Source organism: Calypte anna, chromosome 9 (genome assembly GCF_003957555.1).
Source record: "Calypte anna isolate BGI_N300 chromosome 9, bCalAnn1_v1.p, whole genome shotgun sequence".
In the NCBI taxonomy this organism is placed as follows: domain Eukaryota; kingdom Metazoa; phylum Chordata; class Aves; order Apodiformes; family Trochilidae; genus Calypte; species Calypte anna.
The window spans coordinates 16,693,104-16,710,219 of record NC_044255.1 but is presented as its reverse complement, the minus strand read 5'-3'; the positions used below and the strand labels follow the sequence as shown (position 1 = coordinate 16,710,219).

General features: G+C 61.6%; 3 protein-coding genes and 1 long non-coding RNA gene across 7 annotated transcripts; 2 read left to right on the top strand and 2 right to left on the bottom strand.

Moving 5' to 3' along the window:
• Positions 1–85: 85 nt before the first annotated feature.
• LOC103528084 (mitochondrial ubiquitin ligase activator of nfkb 1-A) lies at positions 86–2,769 on the top strand. 4 transcript variants are annotated; one of them, XM_030456128.1, is made up of 5 exons: positions 86–143; positions 506–645; positions 877–964; positions 1,043–1,163; positions 1,355–2,769. In XM_030456128.1, exons 2-5 carry the CDS (start codon positions 529–531, stop codon positions 2,043–2,045), a joined length of 1,017 nt encoding a protein of 338 aa, XP_030311988.1. In that variant the 5' UTR covers positions 86–143; positions 506–528; the 3' UTR covers positions 2,046–2,769. The 4 variants fall into 4 exon arrangements, with proteins under 4 accessions (XP_030311988.1, XP_030311989.1, XP_030311987.1 ...); XM_030456129.1 differs by having other exon boundaries at positions 88–124; XM_030456127.1 differs by lacking the exon at positions 86–143 and adding an exon at positions 148–213.
• LOC115598745 lies at positions 297–1,052 on the bottom strand. Its single transcript, XR_003987889.1, has 3 exons — positions 911–1,052; positions 499–606; positions 297–404 (listed from the first exon to the last, which is right to left on the bottom strand). It is a non-coding gene; the product is annotated as an uncharacterized LOC115598745 (long non-coding RNA).
• A 5,317-nt stretch (positions 2,770–8,086) lies between the features above and the next one.
• Positions 8,087–11,846, top strand: CAMK2N2 (calcium/calmodulin dependent protein kinase II inhibitor 2). The gene is made up of 2 exons (XM_030456215.1): positions 8,087–8,338; positions 10,573–11,846. The coding sequence occupies exons 1-2, from the start codon at positions 8,170–8,172 to the stop codon at positions 10,641–10,643; spliced, it is 240 nt and encodes a 79-aa protein (XP_030312075.1). The 5' UTR covers positions 8,087–8,169; the 3' UTR covers positions 10,644–11,846.
• EEF1AKMT4 (EEF1A lysine methyltransferase 4) lies at positions 11,522–17,073 on the bottom strand. The gene is made up of 3 exons (XM_030456214.1): positions 16,904–17,073; positions 15,621–15,904; positions 11,522–13,212 (listed from the first exon to the last, which is right to left on the bottom strand). Exons 1-3 carry the CDS (start codon positions 17,052–17,054, stop codon positions 12,907–12,909), a joined length of 741 nt encoding a protein of 246 aa, XP_030312074.1. The 5' UTR covers positions 17,055–17,073; the 3' UTR covers positions 11,522–12,906.
• Between the last annotated feature and the right edge of the window lie 43 nt (positions 17,074–17,116).

The following is a 17,116-nucleotide window of genomic DNA, read 5'->3' as shown; positions in this document are numbered from 1 at the left end:
TGTAGTCCCAATGTTCCTCTCGCCCCGCCGCCGCGGCCTGCGGGCTGCACTCCATTTCCCAGGAAGCAGCGCGGCGGGGCTGGGGTCCGGGCCTGGGCGCCTCCGGCCTCGGGGGGCCGAGGGGGTCAGCGGGGCCGGGCCGGGTGAGCGGGCGGCCTCGGGGCTGGCTCCGAGCCGGGGTGTTGAGCCTGGGACTGGGGGTGCCGGGCTTAGGTGGGGCGCTGGGATCAGGGCCCGGGCTAAGTCACGGGCGCTGGGCCTCGGCCCGATCCTGGGAGCAGGACCCGGGCTGGGCAAAAAGTGCTGAGTCAGGCCAGGGCTGGAGCACCTGTGTGCGTTGGAGCTGAACTGCGCCCAGCCAGACTCACGGGCAGGCTTGGCCCCGGGGCAGTATTGGGACATTCCTGCCGGTGGGGAGAGGGGCAATGGGGTATCCTGCTCTGGGGACATCCCTGCCCCAGGGCCAACACAGCCCTGTCCCCCAGCCAGCACGCTCACCTTGCAGGTGTTCTGCCCAAGCCTGGCACCATGGACGCGCCACCCATCACGCCTGGAGAGCTGCTGTGTCTGGGCTCCAGCCTCGCCTTCTCAGGCATCTTCTACTACCTGTACAGGAAGAAAACCAAAGCCATGGCACGCATACAGGTAGCCCTGTCCCTCAGATGCTTTCTCCTGCCTGCTGTGCCTTCACCTCTGTCTTTCGCTGCCTGGCCCAGAGCCTTTGCTTTGGATGCCCCCGTGCTGATGACTGCAGCCTGCTGCAGTTTCATGATGCCCAGGACCAGGCAGGTCACATCCTGCCAGAGATCCCCACAAAGCTATTTATGACCACTATCATGACCCAGCCCATGTTCATGCTTTCTCTTTCTCTTCCAGGAGGCTCCAAAGCTCCAGGTTGATGATGATTTACCAGCACTGGTGTCTGCAGCTGATGGAAGGTGCTTGCCTTACGTTGCTCTGGAAGGTAAGAAGATCCTGTGGTTCCACACTGGGAACAGGGGTTGGGCTCTTCTTTGGCCATGATACATCCCTTGGTCCTTAGGCATAGTGCTGCCAGCCAAGGCTGCACTGACCAGCCATTACCATGAGGGGCTGCAAGGCGTGATTCAGAAACTGCTTCTGAAAGAGCATCGGCTGATCTGGAACAGCTTGGCCCGGAGCTGGTGAGCAATGGGGGGGGGGGGACAGCAGGGGTGGGCTTGCACCAGTGGGTCCAGACACCCATCCTCTGGGGCCACTTGAGAGGCAGAAAGAAGCTCGGTTCAAGTCTCTAGTCCCTACCTTTGACTCAGCCTCAGGAGCTCAGAGTTCCTCCACATTGCCTACATCCCAGCTCTGCACTCTCCTCTTGCAGGAGTGAGAGTGAACGAGTGCTCTCAGAGCAGATCTACACTGTCCCCTTCTTGCTGGCCTCTCCGGACACTGATGCAGTGACGCAGGTGAGCGTGGAGAGCCCGCTCCGAGCTGTCTGCCTGCCACTGGAGACGGTGTACGAGCGGTTCCAGCAGCCAGCCCATGGTTTCCGTGACCTGCTGGGCCAGTACTTGAGCGGGGAGAAGCCCAAGGGCATCCTGGAGACAGAGGAGATGCTGCGTGTAGGGGCCGGGCTGACTGGCATTGGGGAGCTGGCTCTGCATCCCGACGGCTCCCTGCACCTCCAGCCACCGGCCCAGGGGGGTGAATATTTCCTGTGCCTGGGGGACTGGCAGACGGTGCTGGCAGAGCTGGAGTCAGTCAGCGGGCTCTGGAAGGGAGCGGCCATGCTGTGTGCCATGGCTGGCTTGGCCGTGCTCCTGCACGCCCTGTGCCGTGCCTACCGCCGCGCCCGCCTCAGGCAGCAGCCCGAGGACAAGGAGCCCGAGAGTGAGGAGGCCGTGGAGCCCGAGAACTCCTGCGTGATCTGCCTGACACGGCCCCGCGAGTGTGTCCTCCTGAGCTGCGGCCACATCTGCTGCTGCTTTCGCTGCTTCCAGGCCTTGCCCTCCCGCCTCTGCCCCATCTGTCGGGGGCCTATTGACCGCGTGGTGCCCCTCTACCAGGCCTGAGAATATCTGGGGGGTTGGGAATGGGGGGAAGGCAGTGACCAGAGAGGGGCAGAATCAGCAAAGCCAAGCCTGGAGCCTGCAGAAATCCTCTTACATGAAGCTGAGTGATTCCTGTTGGGAGGGAAGGGTCCTGGTGTGCCTCCGTGTCTGGTTTTGGGAGGGAGGAGGGGGGAGGGAGGCAGTTAGAGCATCCTCAACCTCCCTTTGTCTCCTACCACTGTTCCCATCCCAAACCTGAAGGTTTAGGGGAAGCATACTTGGTGCCTGAGCCACAGAGCCCAGTTCTCAGCCCTGCACCAGGGTGTCCCTCTGGCAAGTAGCTGTTTGACCCATTCCCTTAAACCACCCAGAGCCATGCAAGACTTTCCCCTTGGTTAGCTTTTCCAGAGTGTGTCTTCTGGGGGAGAATGATAGGGACAAGGCTAGGGCTGGCAGGGCAGGATGACAAAGAACCAACCTCCTTAGTGTCACCATTGTCTCCCTGACAATCCGTGTGCCTGCAGCCACTGCCCAGGCTGTGCAGGGGCACCCAAGGGCTGGTGACAATGAAGTATGTCACTGGGGGAGGATGACAGTGTCCCTCTCTGCAGGATCCCCACTCTCCTGGAGCAGGAGGCCAGCCCTGGGGTCCCCAGTCCCTGCTGCACCCAGCTTTCCTGCCCACCCAAACTGGGTGCAGGAGCAGCTTGCGGTGGTGTGTGGAGTGATAAAGCCAAGGAGCAGAGCTCGGCCTCGCCTTTTCCTTCACGCCGTGAAGTTGGGGGGATGTGGGACCTGCTGGCAGCCAAGGCTCTCCTGGGGGGAACACAGGCATCACTACCTCCCTTCCCCCACCAAAGGACCCCCAACCAGGGTTCACCTCCTCAGAATACAGCCCTGATGGGGAGGGGAAGGGGAAGCAGGACTGTTGCCAAAGCAATCATGCTCCTCCAGTCTCCATGGCAACCACTCCCCTGGACCGCTCCCCATCAGTGCCTGACTGCAGTTGCCCAGGCAACCCACGGGCTCTCTGGGCTCCTGTGGCTTTGAGGCCCCTAGGATTTGGGGGAGGGGGGGCGGGAAGGAGGCAGCACTGGCAGACAGACAGCTGTGAAAACAGAGGGAGGGGATGGTGTGGCCCCTCCTCAAAATAGCAGTCTTCATTGCTACCAGTTTGGGGCTGGGGTCTTGCTTGGGGTGAAGGTGCCCCTGAAGTGTTTTCCCCAGGGCCCACAGCCAGCTCTGAAATGCCAGAGAACCTAGCCTGGGACTCGCATCCATTTTTGAGGTCGGGGGCAGGGAGGGGTTTTGTGAAGTTTCCCCTCCTCCCTGCAATCTTTCACCTTGGCCTCTTCTCCACATCAGCACGGTGACTGCCACACTGCAGAGTGAGCAGTGGGGCACAGGTCCTTCCCTCACCCAGAGCTGGGTATCCCCCCCGCAGCAGGAGGGATTTCGGGAAGGAGATAAATACCAGATGGGAGAGGGCTGGGCTGCCAGGAACACATTCCCCGTGTGCCAAGAGCTGATGGTGTGCGTGGGCTGGGGGGGTGCCCCTGCTCCCCGAGACTGCTCACCTCGTTCCCTGGGGACAGGGACAGCTGGAGAGGAACCTGCAGCCACCCCCTCCCCTCTGTCCCCACCAGTACTGAGGGTGCACGGGTCAGGGGATACATCCCCATTTTCCAAGCAACGTGGGGAGGCTGTCACCCCCTGTTGGGTTACCCATCACCCCTGCTCTATACCCCCCTTCTTGGGCCTCTGCCACCTCCACGAGGCCACCAGCCCCACCAGGGTGGTCTAGACCCTGCTGAGCAGCCTTGGCACCGCTCCGGGTGGCAGCATGACTCAACCACTCAGCTCAGCCAAATCCTGTCTGTGCCAACGCCCCTGGCACAGGGGCTGCCCAGCCATGCCGCAGCGCCTGCACCCCCAGCCCAACCTTCTGTCCCTCACAACCCCCAGGGTGGTTTTGGTGCAGAGCAGAAAGCCCATAGTGCCCAGGCTGAGCCCTGCTGCCTCCGGGGCCCAAGAGGGACACAAGCATCCCACCAGCTGTCCCCAGCTGTCCGGCAGGGTCCCTGTGGGTGCCAGGCCATGCCCCGGCCCCTACCCGCACCCCCCAGGGTTGCCAGCCCGCCTCCGCCTGCCTCCTGTCTGTTGTCATGGTGACAAGAGATGTGGTGACAGATGAGGATGGAGCCTCACACCCCACCCCCAGCAGGGCTTTCACCCCCATCCTCCTGCTTCCCCCTCTCACCTTGGGTGTGGGCAGGGACCCTCCTGTGAAGCCCCCACCCCAGGCAGCATGCTGCAAGTGAAGCCATGGCATTGCTGGGACCACAGCTGCACTCTGGGCAGCTCCTGTGAGGGGTGGGGACAGTGCCATCCCCCTTCCATCTGTCCCGACTTACAGAGCCCCCTTGGGACCACCCAAAGCCAGACTGAGCAATAAGACAAACTCATCTCGCCATCTCGCTGGCTAGCCCCAGCTCTGTTGGGAAGAAGGCAGCTTTAGCCCTTGTTCCCAGGAAAGGCGTTTTTTTCCCTGGCCTCATCATCGCACCTCAATGGCTGTGGGGACAGCACAAGGGGAGGACTGTGCCACTGTCCCATCCTTGCCCTGTGCTCACCCACAGTGCAGCTACCAAGCAGGATGCCCATCCCCTGTCCCCCAACATGGCACCGTGGTGACAAGGGTCACCGCAGCCACCAATATGCATGGCCATTCCCAGCACCTGCATGTCTCTGGTCCACAAAAAACACTCATGCAGCCACCCCAGTGTGGCACAGGCAGCACGCACAGCAGTAGCCCTCCCCGGGCTTTGCCTCACAGAAGCCACTTGGCTACCAAGAGCTGGTGGCCAAAGCCAAGGAGGGAGACACTTCAGACCTTGCCAATGACCTTCAGCAGTCCCCCTGTGCCAGGATGGGGACAGGTACCTAGAGCAAGTGACAGTGCTGGCAGCAAGGAACTGGCATTTGATGAGGGCCCCCGGGCCACAGCTGCCACCAGCATGGAACAGAAGTGCCATTTCACGTTTCTTGGCAGGGCTGGGAGCAGCACAGATGGAGGCAGCAGAGCCGGGCTCCAGGCATGCCTCTGTACCCCCAGTCCTGTGGGGCCAGCCCTGGGTGACAGCACCTGCCCTTAGAAAGCCTTGGATCTGGTGACTGGTGACTGATGCCTCCTGCCTCCTTTGAGCCCTCCATTACCCAGCCATCCTGCCAGGCCACCAGCCCAGTCCCATCAGGCCTTGGGGGCCACCAGGTGCTCCCATCCAGCCTGATCCCTCCTGCCCAGGGTTACCTGCAGAGCCCAAGCAGAACATGCCCCACCACAAGCACACGCACCAGGCTTTTCTGCACCACAAAGCCACTTGAAGCAGCATAGACTGTGGGGGAGCCCATTGCCTCCATCAGCACCTGGTGCCAGCACCCAAATCCCCACTAGAGGTGCAGGCCTCCAGCTGTGGAGCTGAATCACAGCAGGTACCAGTGGATTCCTGGAGCATTGCCTGGCCTTGGGCTCCAGTATGACCTCCATTGCCAGCCCAGCTATTGCACAGCCCCATATGCCCCTCAGGGGGGCCCCCAGCTCTTCCATCACCTGCCAGGTGTCCCAACTCCTCTGATTGTCCCCGATGCCACCCAGGTTTCAGGAAGCAGGGCAGGAAGAGCCGCCTGCTTCCCACTCTTGCCACCCCTTCTTCCTGCTGGAGCTGGCTTTGTGTTGGACAAAAGGCTGCAAAGGAAGCAAGAAAGGAGATTACGTGGCTGCTAAAAGGCAGATAACGAAGGTGGGATGAAAGCCAAGGAAAGACGAACATTTGTCCTGCTCATTGTGGAGGATGCAGCCTGCACTGGCAGGGGATGAGGGAGAGGTCTCTCCCGCACCTTCCTGCCCACCCACACACATTTAGGTTCCTGCTACCTCCATCTCCCAAGGGATTCGTGACCAGCAGCACCCTTGGGGAGCCAGAGATGTCCCAAAGAGGTGGGGTGCCCAGAACCAGAGTACTTCCCTGTCCCAGGAATCCAGCCCTTCTGCCTGGGCTGGAGAGTCCCTCCCACACCCTCAAACCCCAGCCAGCCCCCCATAGCTCCACGTCACAGCCAAGCCAAGCAGCTCCCCTGGGTAAAAGGCACTGATACAGGTGCAGGATAACTGGAGCTATTCCCAAGGTGACCCTCTCAACTTCTCCCCAAGAACCCTGCTGGGCTAGAAACCCTCCTGGAGGGCAGAACCAGACCTGCTCACATCCCACACAGCCCATCTGCTCCTCTTTGCACTCACCCCCAGCTCTGTGTGTGCCATGGCCTGCCTGTCCCTGCCCACGGGCAGCAGCACATGGACTCTGTGATGGGAAAAACAGGCCACATCTCAGCGTGGGCCTCTTGCCTATTTTCCCAGGCACTTTTTGCAAGGAATGAAAGCCATCACATGAAAAAGTTCAAGCTAGTTCCCCAGCAAAGGCAGGAATAACGGTACTGCCTTGCCAGCAGAGAGCAGGCACTGCTGCCCCAGCCCTCCCCATCTCTGCTCTGGGAGGGGACAGTTGAGACCAGTGCCCTGCAGAGCCTGGCACAAAGGGAAAGGAATGGTGGAGAAAAAATAGAAGTACTTGCCCTCTTGCATGGACCAGCTGGACTGATGCTCTTCTGCAGCACCTTTCAACAGGATCTCAGGAGGCCATGGAGATGGTAGCATGGAGCAATGGACCACAGGAGTGTCTGTAAAACCCCACTCTCATACCTCAAGACACCCAGAAGGAGATTCTCATGGGACTTGTATGAGGCTGGCAAGTGCTATTTCCACTCTGGGCTCTGGCCTTGCTGCAGCCCAGCACAGCCACACCAGCAGTGGGGCCTGATTGGCAGGGAACAGCAGGAGCAGGGCTGCCCTCTCCAACCAGCCATATCAACACCAGTTCCAGAGGCTAAAGCTGTACTCAGAGCTCAAGCAAGGAGCAGTAGCCCCAGCTTGAGTTTAAATACTGCTCCCAGCCCCAGGTGACTGGGATGAGGGCTCCCAGGTGAGTCCACTCAGAGCCACTGATGCCAGTTAGCACCATCACTGTCCTGGCAGTGGAAAATGCAGAATGAAGAGTCCAGGGGGGTACAGAGGAGACACAAACAGGGTTCTCAGGAAGTACTGGGACCACTCTCACAGGTTTCTCTTTTGTGATCCATGGCAGGTTCCCACAGTAAATGGTTCTCCTTCCCCTTGTCTGCAGAGAACCTCTGAGTAAGGGACGAACTGTGGGGCAAGGGGACATCTCTGGGCACAGCTCCTACGTGGCCAAGCTCAAGGTGTGACCTGCAGAATCACACCCCCATGTCCCCCACATCGCTGTAAATACACACAATGGGCACACATGTACATACACATGCACATATGTACATACACATATGTGCAAGGGCACAGGCATGCTATGTCAAAGCAACTGGCAGAAGCTGCAGCATGACTCTCGCAGCTCCAAAAGAGGACCTCAAGGCTGGGGCAACTGTGGGAGAGAATGCCTTGATGAGTGTTGGGCAAGGTGCACAAGTTGGGGGGTTGTCTGGGGAGACCAAAAGTGGAAGCCAGCCTTGGGGAGCCGAGGCTTGAGCCTGCCAGGCTGCAGGAGGCTGGAAGCTGGGTTTGGGCACTCAAGGTGTCCTGGGGGATCACAATGGGGTACTAGGGGGTCTGTTTGGCATCACCTCGGTGTTCTCGGGGAGAGCCTAGCTGTGCCCAGTAGTCCTGGACTGCCTGACCCAGGGGTACCAGGCTGTGCCAAGGACTCCCCACTCCACAGGGGCACCCTATGTTTAGGGGCACCCCTGAGTTGGGGCAACAACCCGGGCAAGGCTGTGCTGGCAGGACCATCCTGCGCTGGGGACAGAGCAGGGGTTGGGGCGGGGGGTCTCCCCATCCCATCCGGGCGGGCACAGGGCACCAGCCGGGGGGCTCCCTGTCCCCGAACCGGCCGGGCCGTGCCGGGCCGCGGCGCTCCGGAGCCGCCCCCCGCCGGGGGGGTCCCCGCTCCCCCCGGATGCATGACTTCATCCTTCCGCCCGGGTTTCCTCCCCGCCGCCGCCGCCGCCGCCGCAGACCGGCTCCCGGCTCGGCGCGGCGCGGCTCGGCCCGCTCGGCCCCGCCATGTCGCAGGTGCTGCCCTACGGCGAGGACAAGGTGGGCCGCTACGGCGCCGAGCCCGAGGCAGGGGAGCTGCCCTTCAGCTGCCGCCTGCAGGACACCAACGCCTTCTTCGGGGGCAACCAGGGCAAGCGGCCCCCGAAGCTGGGACAGATCGGCCGCGCCAAGAGAGGTACCGCCCGATCCCCCCCTTCGCCCCCCCTCCCTACCCCCCTACCCCCCGACCCTCGCCGCAGCCCCACGGCATCCCCGCCGCTACCCTGTGGCATTCCCGAGACCCCCACATCTGCCCTGCGGCATCCCCGGCACTGACACTTGCATCCCCGACTCTGCCCCACGGCATCCCCGGGACCCCCGTGTCTTTCCTTGTAGCCCCAGCTCTTGCGCCGGAACCCTCGGATCTGCCCTGCAGCACCCTCGACTCTGCCCCCTGGCATCCTCAGGACCCTCAGTTCTGCCCTTGCACCCCCGGCACTGGCCAGTGCATCCCTTGCGCTGCCCCCCGACACCACCCGCATCGCCCCCCAGCACTCCTAAAACCCTCGGCTCTGCCTCGCGTCTCCAGCACTGTCCCCTGGCACCCCCGGTTCTGCCCTACGGCATCCGTGGCTCTGTTCTCCCTTATCCCCAGCATTGCGCTCGGCACCCCCAGAATCTCCAGCACTGCCCCACATCATCCCCGACACTGCCCCCCCCGTACTCCCGGGACCCCCAGTTCTGCGACTGGCATCCGGCACTGCCCTAGAACCGCAGGTGCCCCTGGCCTCAGCTCCAGACCCCAGCGCTGCCCCCCTCTCCTGCATTCTGGGGCTCCCCCCGGGACTGCCCTGCAGCATCTCTGGGGCTGCTCCCCGGCACATCCACAAATGCCCCAGGACCACCCTGCTGCTCCTCAGCACTCCTGGGATCTCCCTTACATCCCCTTGGACTGCCCTCCCTCATCCCTATAAACATCCCCCCAACACCTTCCTCTCCCCCCGCACAGCCAGGAACAGCCCCCCAGCCCTATGAACCTCCTCTCTCTCCCTCCACATCTCTGCCTGCCGCAGAGACCCCCATCAGCAGCTGCGGTGATGCTGATCAACAAACACACACACACCCCTTTTTACTGCCCCCCCGGAGTCCACGAACCTGTGTGCTGTCCCTGTCATTTCCCCCCCACCCCCTGCCTTGCTTTGCTGCCTGCCGCAGACCCCAGTCAGCAGCTCCCCTGCCTCCATCAGGACCCAAATAAATATCCGCCCTCCCCTGCACCCTTATCTGTTACCATCGATCCTCCCCGATGCCTTGGGGGCCCCCGAGAATGGTGCCTGCCTTCCCTGCAGCCCCCCCCCGTCCCTCCCCCCCTGCTTGGGGGACCCCCGTAGACAAACAGTGAGCTGCAGGGGTAAAATGGGGGGAAACTCCCCTCCCTCCCACTCAGCACAAATACACCCCAGCCCCAAGAAAGGATGAGATGTTGCCTATTGCCCCCCATCCCCCTTTGCAGTGGTGGTGACTGGGTCTGTCAGAGCCCCCCCGGGGACGATGGGGGGGTCCCAGTTTCACCTCAGTCGTGATGGGGAGTCTGGCTGCTCCCCTGATGATGCTGGTGATATGGGGGCTGTCTGGCCAATCTGCCCCCAGCGTGGTGATGGGGGTGTTGCTGAGCCCCCCTGCAGTGATGTTGGGGGGAGAGGGGTCTGTCCACCACTCCTGAGGGTGATGGTGATGAGGGTTGGGATCTGCCCAGCTGGTGATGTTGATGTGGGGGGGCTGCCTGTGTAGCCCCTGCAATGGTGATGCTGATGGGGATCTGTCCAGCCTCCCAGTGGTGATGCTGGTGGGGGGGCTGCCCAGTGGGTGATGCTGATGGGGGGGCTGAAGGGTGATGCTGACAGGGAAGTGGGGGCTGCCCAGTGGGTGATGCTGATGGGGGACTCCCCAGTCCCCCCGGTGATGCTGAAGGTGGGGGTCCATGCAGCCCGCTGGGCTGATGGGGGGCTGTCCAGCTCCCCCGATGGTGATCTTATGGAGGGAGGGGGGTGTCCTGCAGCGGCTGATGCTGACAGGGGTCTGTCTGCCACCCCCGCCAAGCTAGCGATGCCCCCCCCCCGCTGGGTCATTACCCATTCCAGTCCTGTTGCTCTCATCAGCGCCTGCCGCAGAGAGGAGGGGGGGGGTCCTTCCTGGTCTTTCCTGCCCCCCCTTCTTCCCAAACCACCTATGCTGGCTGCGGAGGGGGAGATGCTGCCCCTACCCATACCGGGCGCAGGAGGGGAGGCATCCCCATTGCACCCGCCCTTGTCCCCACTCCCCAGCATCTGGGGGGCCACATCTGGAGCCCTGCCGGGTTGGATAGGGGGAGGGGGGACAGAGGCTGGGCCCGCGTCCCCTTGCCCACGCGCCCCCCGCCTGTCCCCGCAGTGGTGATCGAGGATGACCGGATAGACGAGGTGCTCAAGGGCATGACGGAGAAGTCGCCGCCGGGGGTGTAAGCCGGGACCCGCCGCCAGGACCCGCCGCCGAGCCCCGCTCCCAGCCCGGGCCTGCATGCTGGCTGGGCCGCCGAACCGGAGGGGGAGGCCGTGCCCGTGTCCCCCCCTGAGCCCGGGGGGGGGGCTCTGCGGCTACCACCACCCCCTCCGAGCCATGCACTTTACCCCTCCGCCTCCCCCGGGGGTGGGGTGGGGGGACAAAACACCGAACCCCCCACCCCAGGGCAAAGACCCCTCTCCCCGAGGGAGTCCAGCCCCCCGCTCCACGGTGCGTCCCCCCAGTCCTGCTTGGCGGGGGGTCCCCGAATCTCGGGGCGGATCCAGCCCCATGAGCCGGGGGAGCGCTGCTGTCCAGAGACATTTTTTGCTCCATCGTTTTTTGCATGAGCTTGGTGGTCCCGGGGCCGAGGGTCAGCCCCACCACTCCGGCACGCTTCTTTTTAAACAGAAACTCCTCATATTTGTATTTTTATATCCGAATCTTTGTTAAAAATGATCTGCTGACGTTGAGATGTTGAAGTAACCGCATCGGGAAAACAAACAAACAAACAAATGGTTCATATTTTTTTCCATAAGAAAAAAAAAGACAAAAAAAGAAGAAAAAACCGAGGGGGGGAAATAAAGGGAGGGGTGAGAAAGATGGAGGGAGTGTGAAGATGCAAGGAGGGGAGCAGGGACCCCTGGGCTGACCGCCACCATCGGCAGCAGGACTGGCTGGAGGGTCTGGCAGCCACAGACCCCTCCCCACAGTGCCAGGGGCCAGAGCCCTTCAAGAGAGCTGTGGGGGCCAGGGGGGTCCTGGTGCTGCCCCTCACTCCAGAGTAGAGGTGCTGGGGAGTATGGGGGGAAGTGGGGAGGGCAGGGACCGGCCTGAGTTGTTGTTTTTAATTTTGTACTTTAATTTAATTTTATTTTTTAAGAAGCTTCTTGGGGGGTTCTGATGTGCATGAGAAACTTGTCATCTTTTTCAATAACCTACGAGTAGCATTTATGGAGACAACGACGCCAAAAAACCACACAAAAAAAATAAAAACAAAAAACCCAACCACCAAACAAAAAACAAAACTGAGAAAAAAAAAGAAAAAAGAAAAAGAAAAAAAAATACTTGTGTCATGATGTTCTACGAATGATCCATTGTAAATTTAAATGCCATTTTTCACTGTACTGGTGAACAAAATGCAATGAATAAAATACATTCATGTACCGAGGTGAGGCCAGTAGCTGCCTGCTCCTTTCTGTCCTTCCCAGGTGCCAGATGGTTTTGGGGTGCCTGTTGGATGGGGTGGCATGGGGAGGGAGGGGGGGGGGCTGACCCCAGAGTCCTTCACCAGCTCCCAGTGCAGGGGGAGACACTGGCTGACCCAATTATGCCTTTCGCCAGGAAAAGCCTGGCAGCTCGCACCTCTTTGGTCTGTCACTGCCATCCCTCTGAGGAGGGGTTCTCCCTGTGCCCCATCATCACCCACCTCAGAGGAGCTGGGTACTCAAACAGCCCTTGGGAACACCCCCAGCAGCACCTGCATTGCTGCCATGCCGGCACTCAGGCTTTGGCACCCGTATGTTGCCAGCCCTGCTGGCACAGTGTGACATGTCTGTCACCAGCCCTGCACACGCATGTCACCAGCCTGGCACACGTGTCACCAGGCCAGGTGTGCCTGGCACACCAGGGTTGTCACTGTGGCCAGGAGAGGGGATGGAGAGGGATGGGGCAGTGTGCCACCCCCCCTTGCCCACCTGCTCTACTGTGCCCCCAGCCCTGTACTGGCATCTCGCCCACCACCCAGCATGGAGTGACAAGGACACAGTGCCCTTGTGCACCCCCACTGCCTCAGGGTGGGGGTGCATGGCATGGAAGGGGGTGGCAGTGAGCACCTCCCATCCTACCCCTGCCCTCAGTGCCAGCACCCCTTATCTTGCCCTCAGCCCAGCTGCCTGTGCCAGGGTGCAGAGGGGGATGGGGAACTGCTCCCCACAAGATGGATGGGTGGAATTAAACCTGATTTGGCTTCATTACCAGCCACAAAGCCCAGAGACCTGGCTGCTCTCCAGCCAGGCCAGGGAAGAGCTGTGGTGTTTCACAGTATCTCCTGCTGCCCCCCAGAATGAGGACAAGCCCTCTCTTCCCTTTCCTCCCATTACATACATCACTGGGCAACTTGGGGGGGGGGGATGCACTGGTTCCCCCTCACCCACTTGCGAAGGTGAAACAGCTTAAGGCTTAAGTTGGGAAAGGGAGAGGAGAGGGCAGGGAAGCTCCCCTGGGTCACAGCTGGATGGCAAAGAGATAGTCTTCATCATCGTCCGGGGGGGCAGGGGGCAGTGTGGTGGGGGGGCTGGGGGGCTGGTGCAGCCGGCGCCCCAGGGCCAGGTCAGGGCCATCCAGGGGCTGTCCCTTGCGCATGAGGTAGAGGAAGTAATGGAAGGTGCCGGTGTCACCATCCTGGTCCCCGCAGGTGACGTGGCGCAGTGACCAGCCGAAGGCCTCCTGGGCATAGTGGGGCTTGCGGAAGTGGGGCTGGGCAAAGGTGATGGAGATGAAGCAGCCCCCTGGGCGCAGCACCCGGCTCACCTGCAGCAGGAGAACCCCCAGGGTGGGGATGGAACAACAGTGAGGTTCAAACCACCCCCAGGAGGGACAGACCCATCCATGGGGACTCCCATCACCATCTGCCAAAGATCCCCAGCCCAGTCTTTCCCACTGCACCCCCAAACCTCCCCTCCTAACCTTCCCTCCCCCCACCCCCCCAATTCTCCATGTCCCCAGACCACCCACAGCTCAGTGGCAACGAGGGTCCCCATGCAGAAACTCTCCCTGCACCCTAAAATTCTCCCTCCCCTGTCCCCAGCAGATAGTACGGAGACCCAACCTTGGCACAGGGAAAAGCTTCACCCTGTCTGGGCTCCACGGGCCCCCATCCCACCTGTCCCTCCCCTGGACACCCAGTGCTGCCCCCTCAGCCAACACCCAGTGCTGGAGGGTGGGGGGAGGGGACTGGATGGGAAAGGACTCGACCCTTTTAATCACCATTTTCTCCCGGCTGGAACCAAGCCCCCGCTAACAGGATGGAAGAGAACATCAATTTTCTTGCTTGGCTTTATCCAATGTCAAAAGGCTTTTATGGCCAAAGCTCGCGTGCTCAGCATGCAAACGCAGCGCTGGGGGAGGGCAGGTGGCCAGCACCCCCCCCGCCAGCGCCCTACCCCAGGCTGGGACACCCCTAGATCCACCCTCCCAGGCAAAGGCAGAGAGCCACTGCGGCAGAGGACAGAGCTGGAGGCCACAGGGGGGGTTCCTGAGCTCTGGTTTAATTCTGCCAGGAAGCTCCATGGCTCAGCACTGGCTGAAGCCAGGTATGGAGAGGGGAGAAGCCAGCCTGTGTGTGCCTGTGTGTCCCCCGCTGCAGCAGGGGCTTTTTTGTACCAAATATCAGTGGGTTTGGTCAGGAAAAAGGAAAAGCAGGTCCCTGCATTCCACTATCTCCCCCTCCAGACACCCAGCTCAGCATCCCTCCTGCAAAGCACCGGATGCCTCTGTCCTTGAAAGACCCCCACAGCTTCCCAATTGATAAGCGGAGGGGGGGTCCCCTAAGCTGGGGGCAGGCAGGAATCTCCGGATGGAGGCATCCCGCATCCCCTCTCCTTACCCGAGCCCTGGCTGCTGTTGCTTAGAGACGGGCACAGGAAACCTTCCCATCCTCTGGCCCAGGGTAAAGGGTGGCTGGTCCCTGCTCCAGCACCGACCCATCGCCCCCTCCTCATTGCCTCTGGATCACCGGGATGGGGCTGCCCCCCAGGGCAAGATAGGGAGGATTTTCTGGTCCTTATGTCCCTCGCCAAGGAGATCAGAACAGAAGGGGTGAAAAAGCCAACCCCCCACGCAGGTGAGGGTGAGAAAGGGGGTGCCAGGATGGCCATACGCACACAGAGGGGATGACAAATGCATCATGAATCCCTCCGGGGACAAGGACAGCAGGGCATAAGGCCAGTGCCCAATGATGCTGGGGGAGGGCAGAGATTGAGCAGAGGATTAAAAAGGGAAAAAAAAAAAGGGAAAAGAGCTAAATCCTCATCATTTGGCCAAATGACAAGGACAGGCAGAAGTGCTGGCAGAGATGGGCAGAGCCTGGCTGCTGAGAAGAGTCTCTGGGGTCTCCTGCTCTCCCTCAGGCTCAGGGGGGCAAAGCTCAGGGGGGTGAAAAGGAGGTGGGGGAGGCAGCAGCCATAAGCAGCCTCCCAGCACCCTGTGTCCACAGCCGAGAGTGCCAGGCAGGTGCAGCAGTTAATTATCCTGTCAGTAATTCCCCCCGGGAATGGGGGCGGGGGAGCTGCCAGGCTCCGCAGACACAGCACACACACACACACACACACCATTCCAGGGCAGGTTCAATCCGGTCCCTGCCTCCACTGCTAATTAACAGGGGCCGGAGGCATCACCCGTCCCTGTGGCAACGCCACGGCCCTGTCGGTGCTGACGGGGGTTGCCATGGCAACCCTGGCCCGGATGATGGGGACCCCGGCTAACTAGATCGAAACTAAGGCGGGGAAGGGAGGGGGTGAAAGCCTGTCACAGTCCCGCAGTCATCACCTTACCTTAGGCAAGCAGGGCCACCTAAGTGTGTCACCCAGGTCCCCTCCAGGCACCCTGCAGTGCCCCCACCTCCACCCTCTCAGGGACTGGATGCATTTTTGCTCCCACCCCTTCATATTTAGAATGCAATTAAAGAGGGGGAAGGTGTTACTCAGTCCCCTAGAAGGACTCCCTCCCTGGGGAGAAGGCAATGGGGTGGGAGATGGGGGGTCTGGCATTCAGGGGTGCTGGGAGCCCCCTGGGTACCTCTTTGCAAGGCAGCACCATTCAGAGAGGGGTGAAGGAGAGGCAGCAACCCCAAGGAATCAGAGTGGCAAGGGGACACCCTGCATCTTCCCCTACCCCAAAATGAGGATGGGGTCCACCCTTCCCCCCCTTCCCGCTCCTACCTCCGTCAGCACCCGGTGCATGGCAGCAGTGGCCTGAGGTGAGACATTCCACGGGTCAGTCTCCTCCACCATCAGGACATCAAGGGTGCCTTTCTCCAGCACAACATCGAAGGTGGCGTCAGGGAAGGAGAGGGCACGGATGTCCATGACGGCCCAGCGCAGGCCGGGGCAGTGGGCATAGCGGGTGCGCATGGCGGCAATGCAGGCCGGGGAGAAGTCGATGCTGGTGACACGGGTGTAGCCCAACTCGTGCAGGTCGTGGCTCAGGGCACTGTTGCCGCAGCCTGCGCCAGGGAAGGGCTCAGATGGGGATGGGGGCTAAGCGGGGGGGCTGTGTACACCTCAACCCTACTCCCCCACACCCAGGAGATGGGTGGGAATGGTGAGAGAGGGAGCAGGTCTTTGTTTTGCTACTAATTAATGAGTGCTGGGCTTGTTTAATTACCACCTTCCAGCAAGGTGGGTGCTTTGGGCTCCAGACCCTGCAGGACCTGGGGGGTGTGGGTGGGCAGCCCTGCTCGCCCTATGGTAGGATGCAGGGATGCTGGAAACACGGAAAGGATGAGTTCCCCAGTCCCGTCTCCCCATGTGCGCCATTTCAGGGGAGCTCTGGGTGTCCCCAGTCCCACCCCCATGGCTGTGGCCCAGTGCAAAGGGGCTGGGGGAATCCCCAGTTCACCCCTAGGGACGTGCCCTGGTCGGGGGGGCTGGAGGGGGACCCCAGTCTGTCTGCCTGTCCCCCCCCATCCCAACGGTACCTTGGTACAGGGTGTCCCGGGCTCCCCCCATGGCAGTACCCCCTGAGTGCCTGTGGTGGGGCAGAGGCTGGTGGCACAGGAAGGGGCATCAGGAGGGACTTAGGATGGACAGAGGGACGGACAGACGAACGGGGGGGCGGCAACAGCAGGACAGCAGGACACGACCCCCATGCCCTGCGGTGCGGTGGGCACAGGGAGAGCCCCCCCGCTGCACCGGGGCTCAGCCGCTCCCCGGGGCGAGTGTGAGAGGGGATCCCGGGAGCAGGATATCGGCTTTGGGGGCTATTAAGCGCAGCTGGAGGCGGCTGATCCGTTAACAGGATCGGTGATTACACTCGCCTAATCCCGGGCCGGCGGCGGATCATCCCGTAGGTGGGATTTACCGAGCGGTGACACCGGCATCCCCGCCTGCGGGACTGAGCGCTGCTGCCGGTACCATCCCCGCTGATAGCGCATCCCCCCCTGTGACATCCCCGCCCACCCCCCGCCTCCCGGTGCCCGGCGGAAACACGGGGCAGCACATACCGAGGACGAGGATGTGATCATCGGGACGCAGCTCAGCTTCCAGCTGCGGGAAGAAGCGGGACAACCCGCCCAGCCACTCGCGGGGCTCGGCACCCTCCTGCCGGTACAGCTTATCCCAGAAGCGGCGCTGCCGGTACCGGCGGTTGGCCATGCCGGAACCGGGGCGAGGAGGGTCGGAAAGAAAAGCAGAGAGCTCCATGTGTGCCTCGCGCT

Coding starts and splice junctions, on each gene's coding strand:
- LOC103528084 (XM_030456128.1), top strand. CDS start 529: ATGGACGCGCCACCCATCACGCCTGGAGAGCTGCTGTGTCTGGGCTCC. Junction 965..1,042: donor GCCTTACGTTGCTCTGGAAG/GTAAGAAGATCC, acceptor CTTGGTCCTTAG/GCATAGTGCTGCCAGCCAAG. Junction 1,164..1,354: donor AACAGCTTGGCCCGGAGCTG/GTGAGCAATGGG, acceptor CTCCTCTTGCAG/GAGTGAGAGTGAACGAGTGC.
- CAMK2N2 (XM_030456215.1), top strand. CDS start 8,170: ATGTCGCAGGTGCTGCCCTACGGCGAGGACAAGGTGGGCCGCTACGGC. Junction 8,339..10,572: donor GATCGGCCGCGCCAAGAGAG/GTACCGCCCGAT, acceptor CTGTCCCCGCAG/TGGTGATCGAGGATGACCGG.
- EEF1AKMT4 (XM_030456214.1), bottom strand. CDS start 17,054: ATGGCCAACCGCCGGTACCGGCAGCGCCGCTTCTGGGATAAGCTGTAC. Junction 15,905..16,903: donor TGATCACATCCTCGTCCTCG/GTATGTGCTGCC, acceptor TCCCTGGCGCAG/GCTGCGGCAACAGTGCCCTG. Junction 13,213..15,620: donor TGCACCGGGTGCTGACGGAG/GTAGGAGCGGGA, acceptor CTCCTGCTGCAG/GTGAGCCGGGTGCTGCGCCC.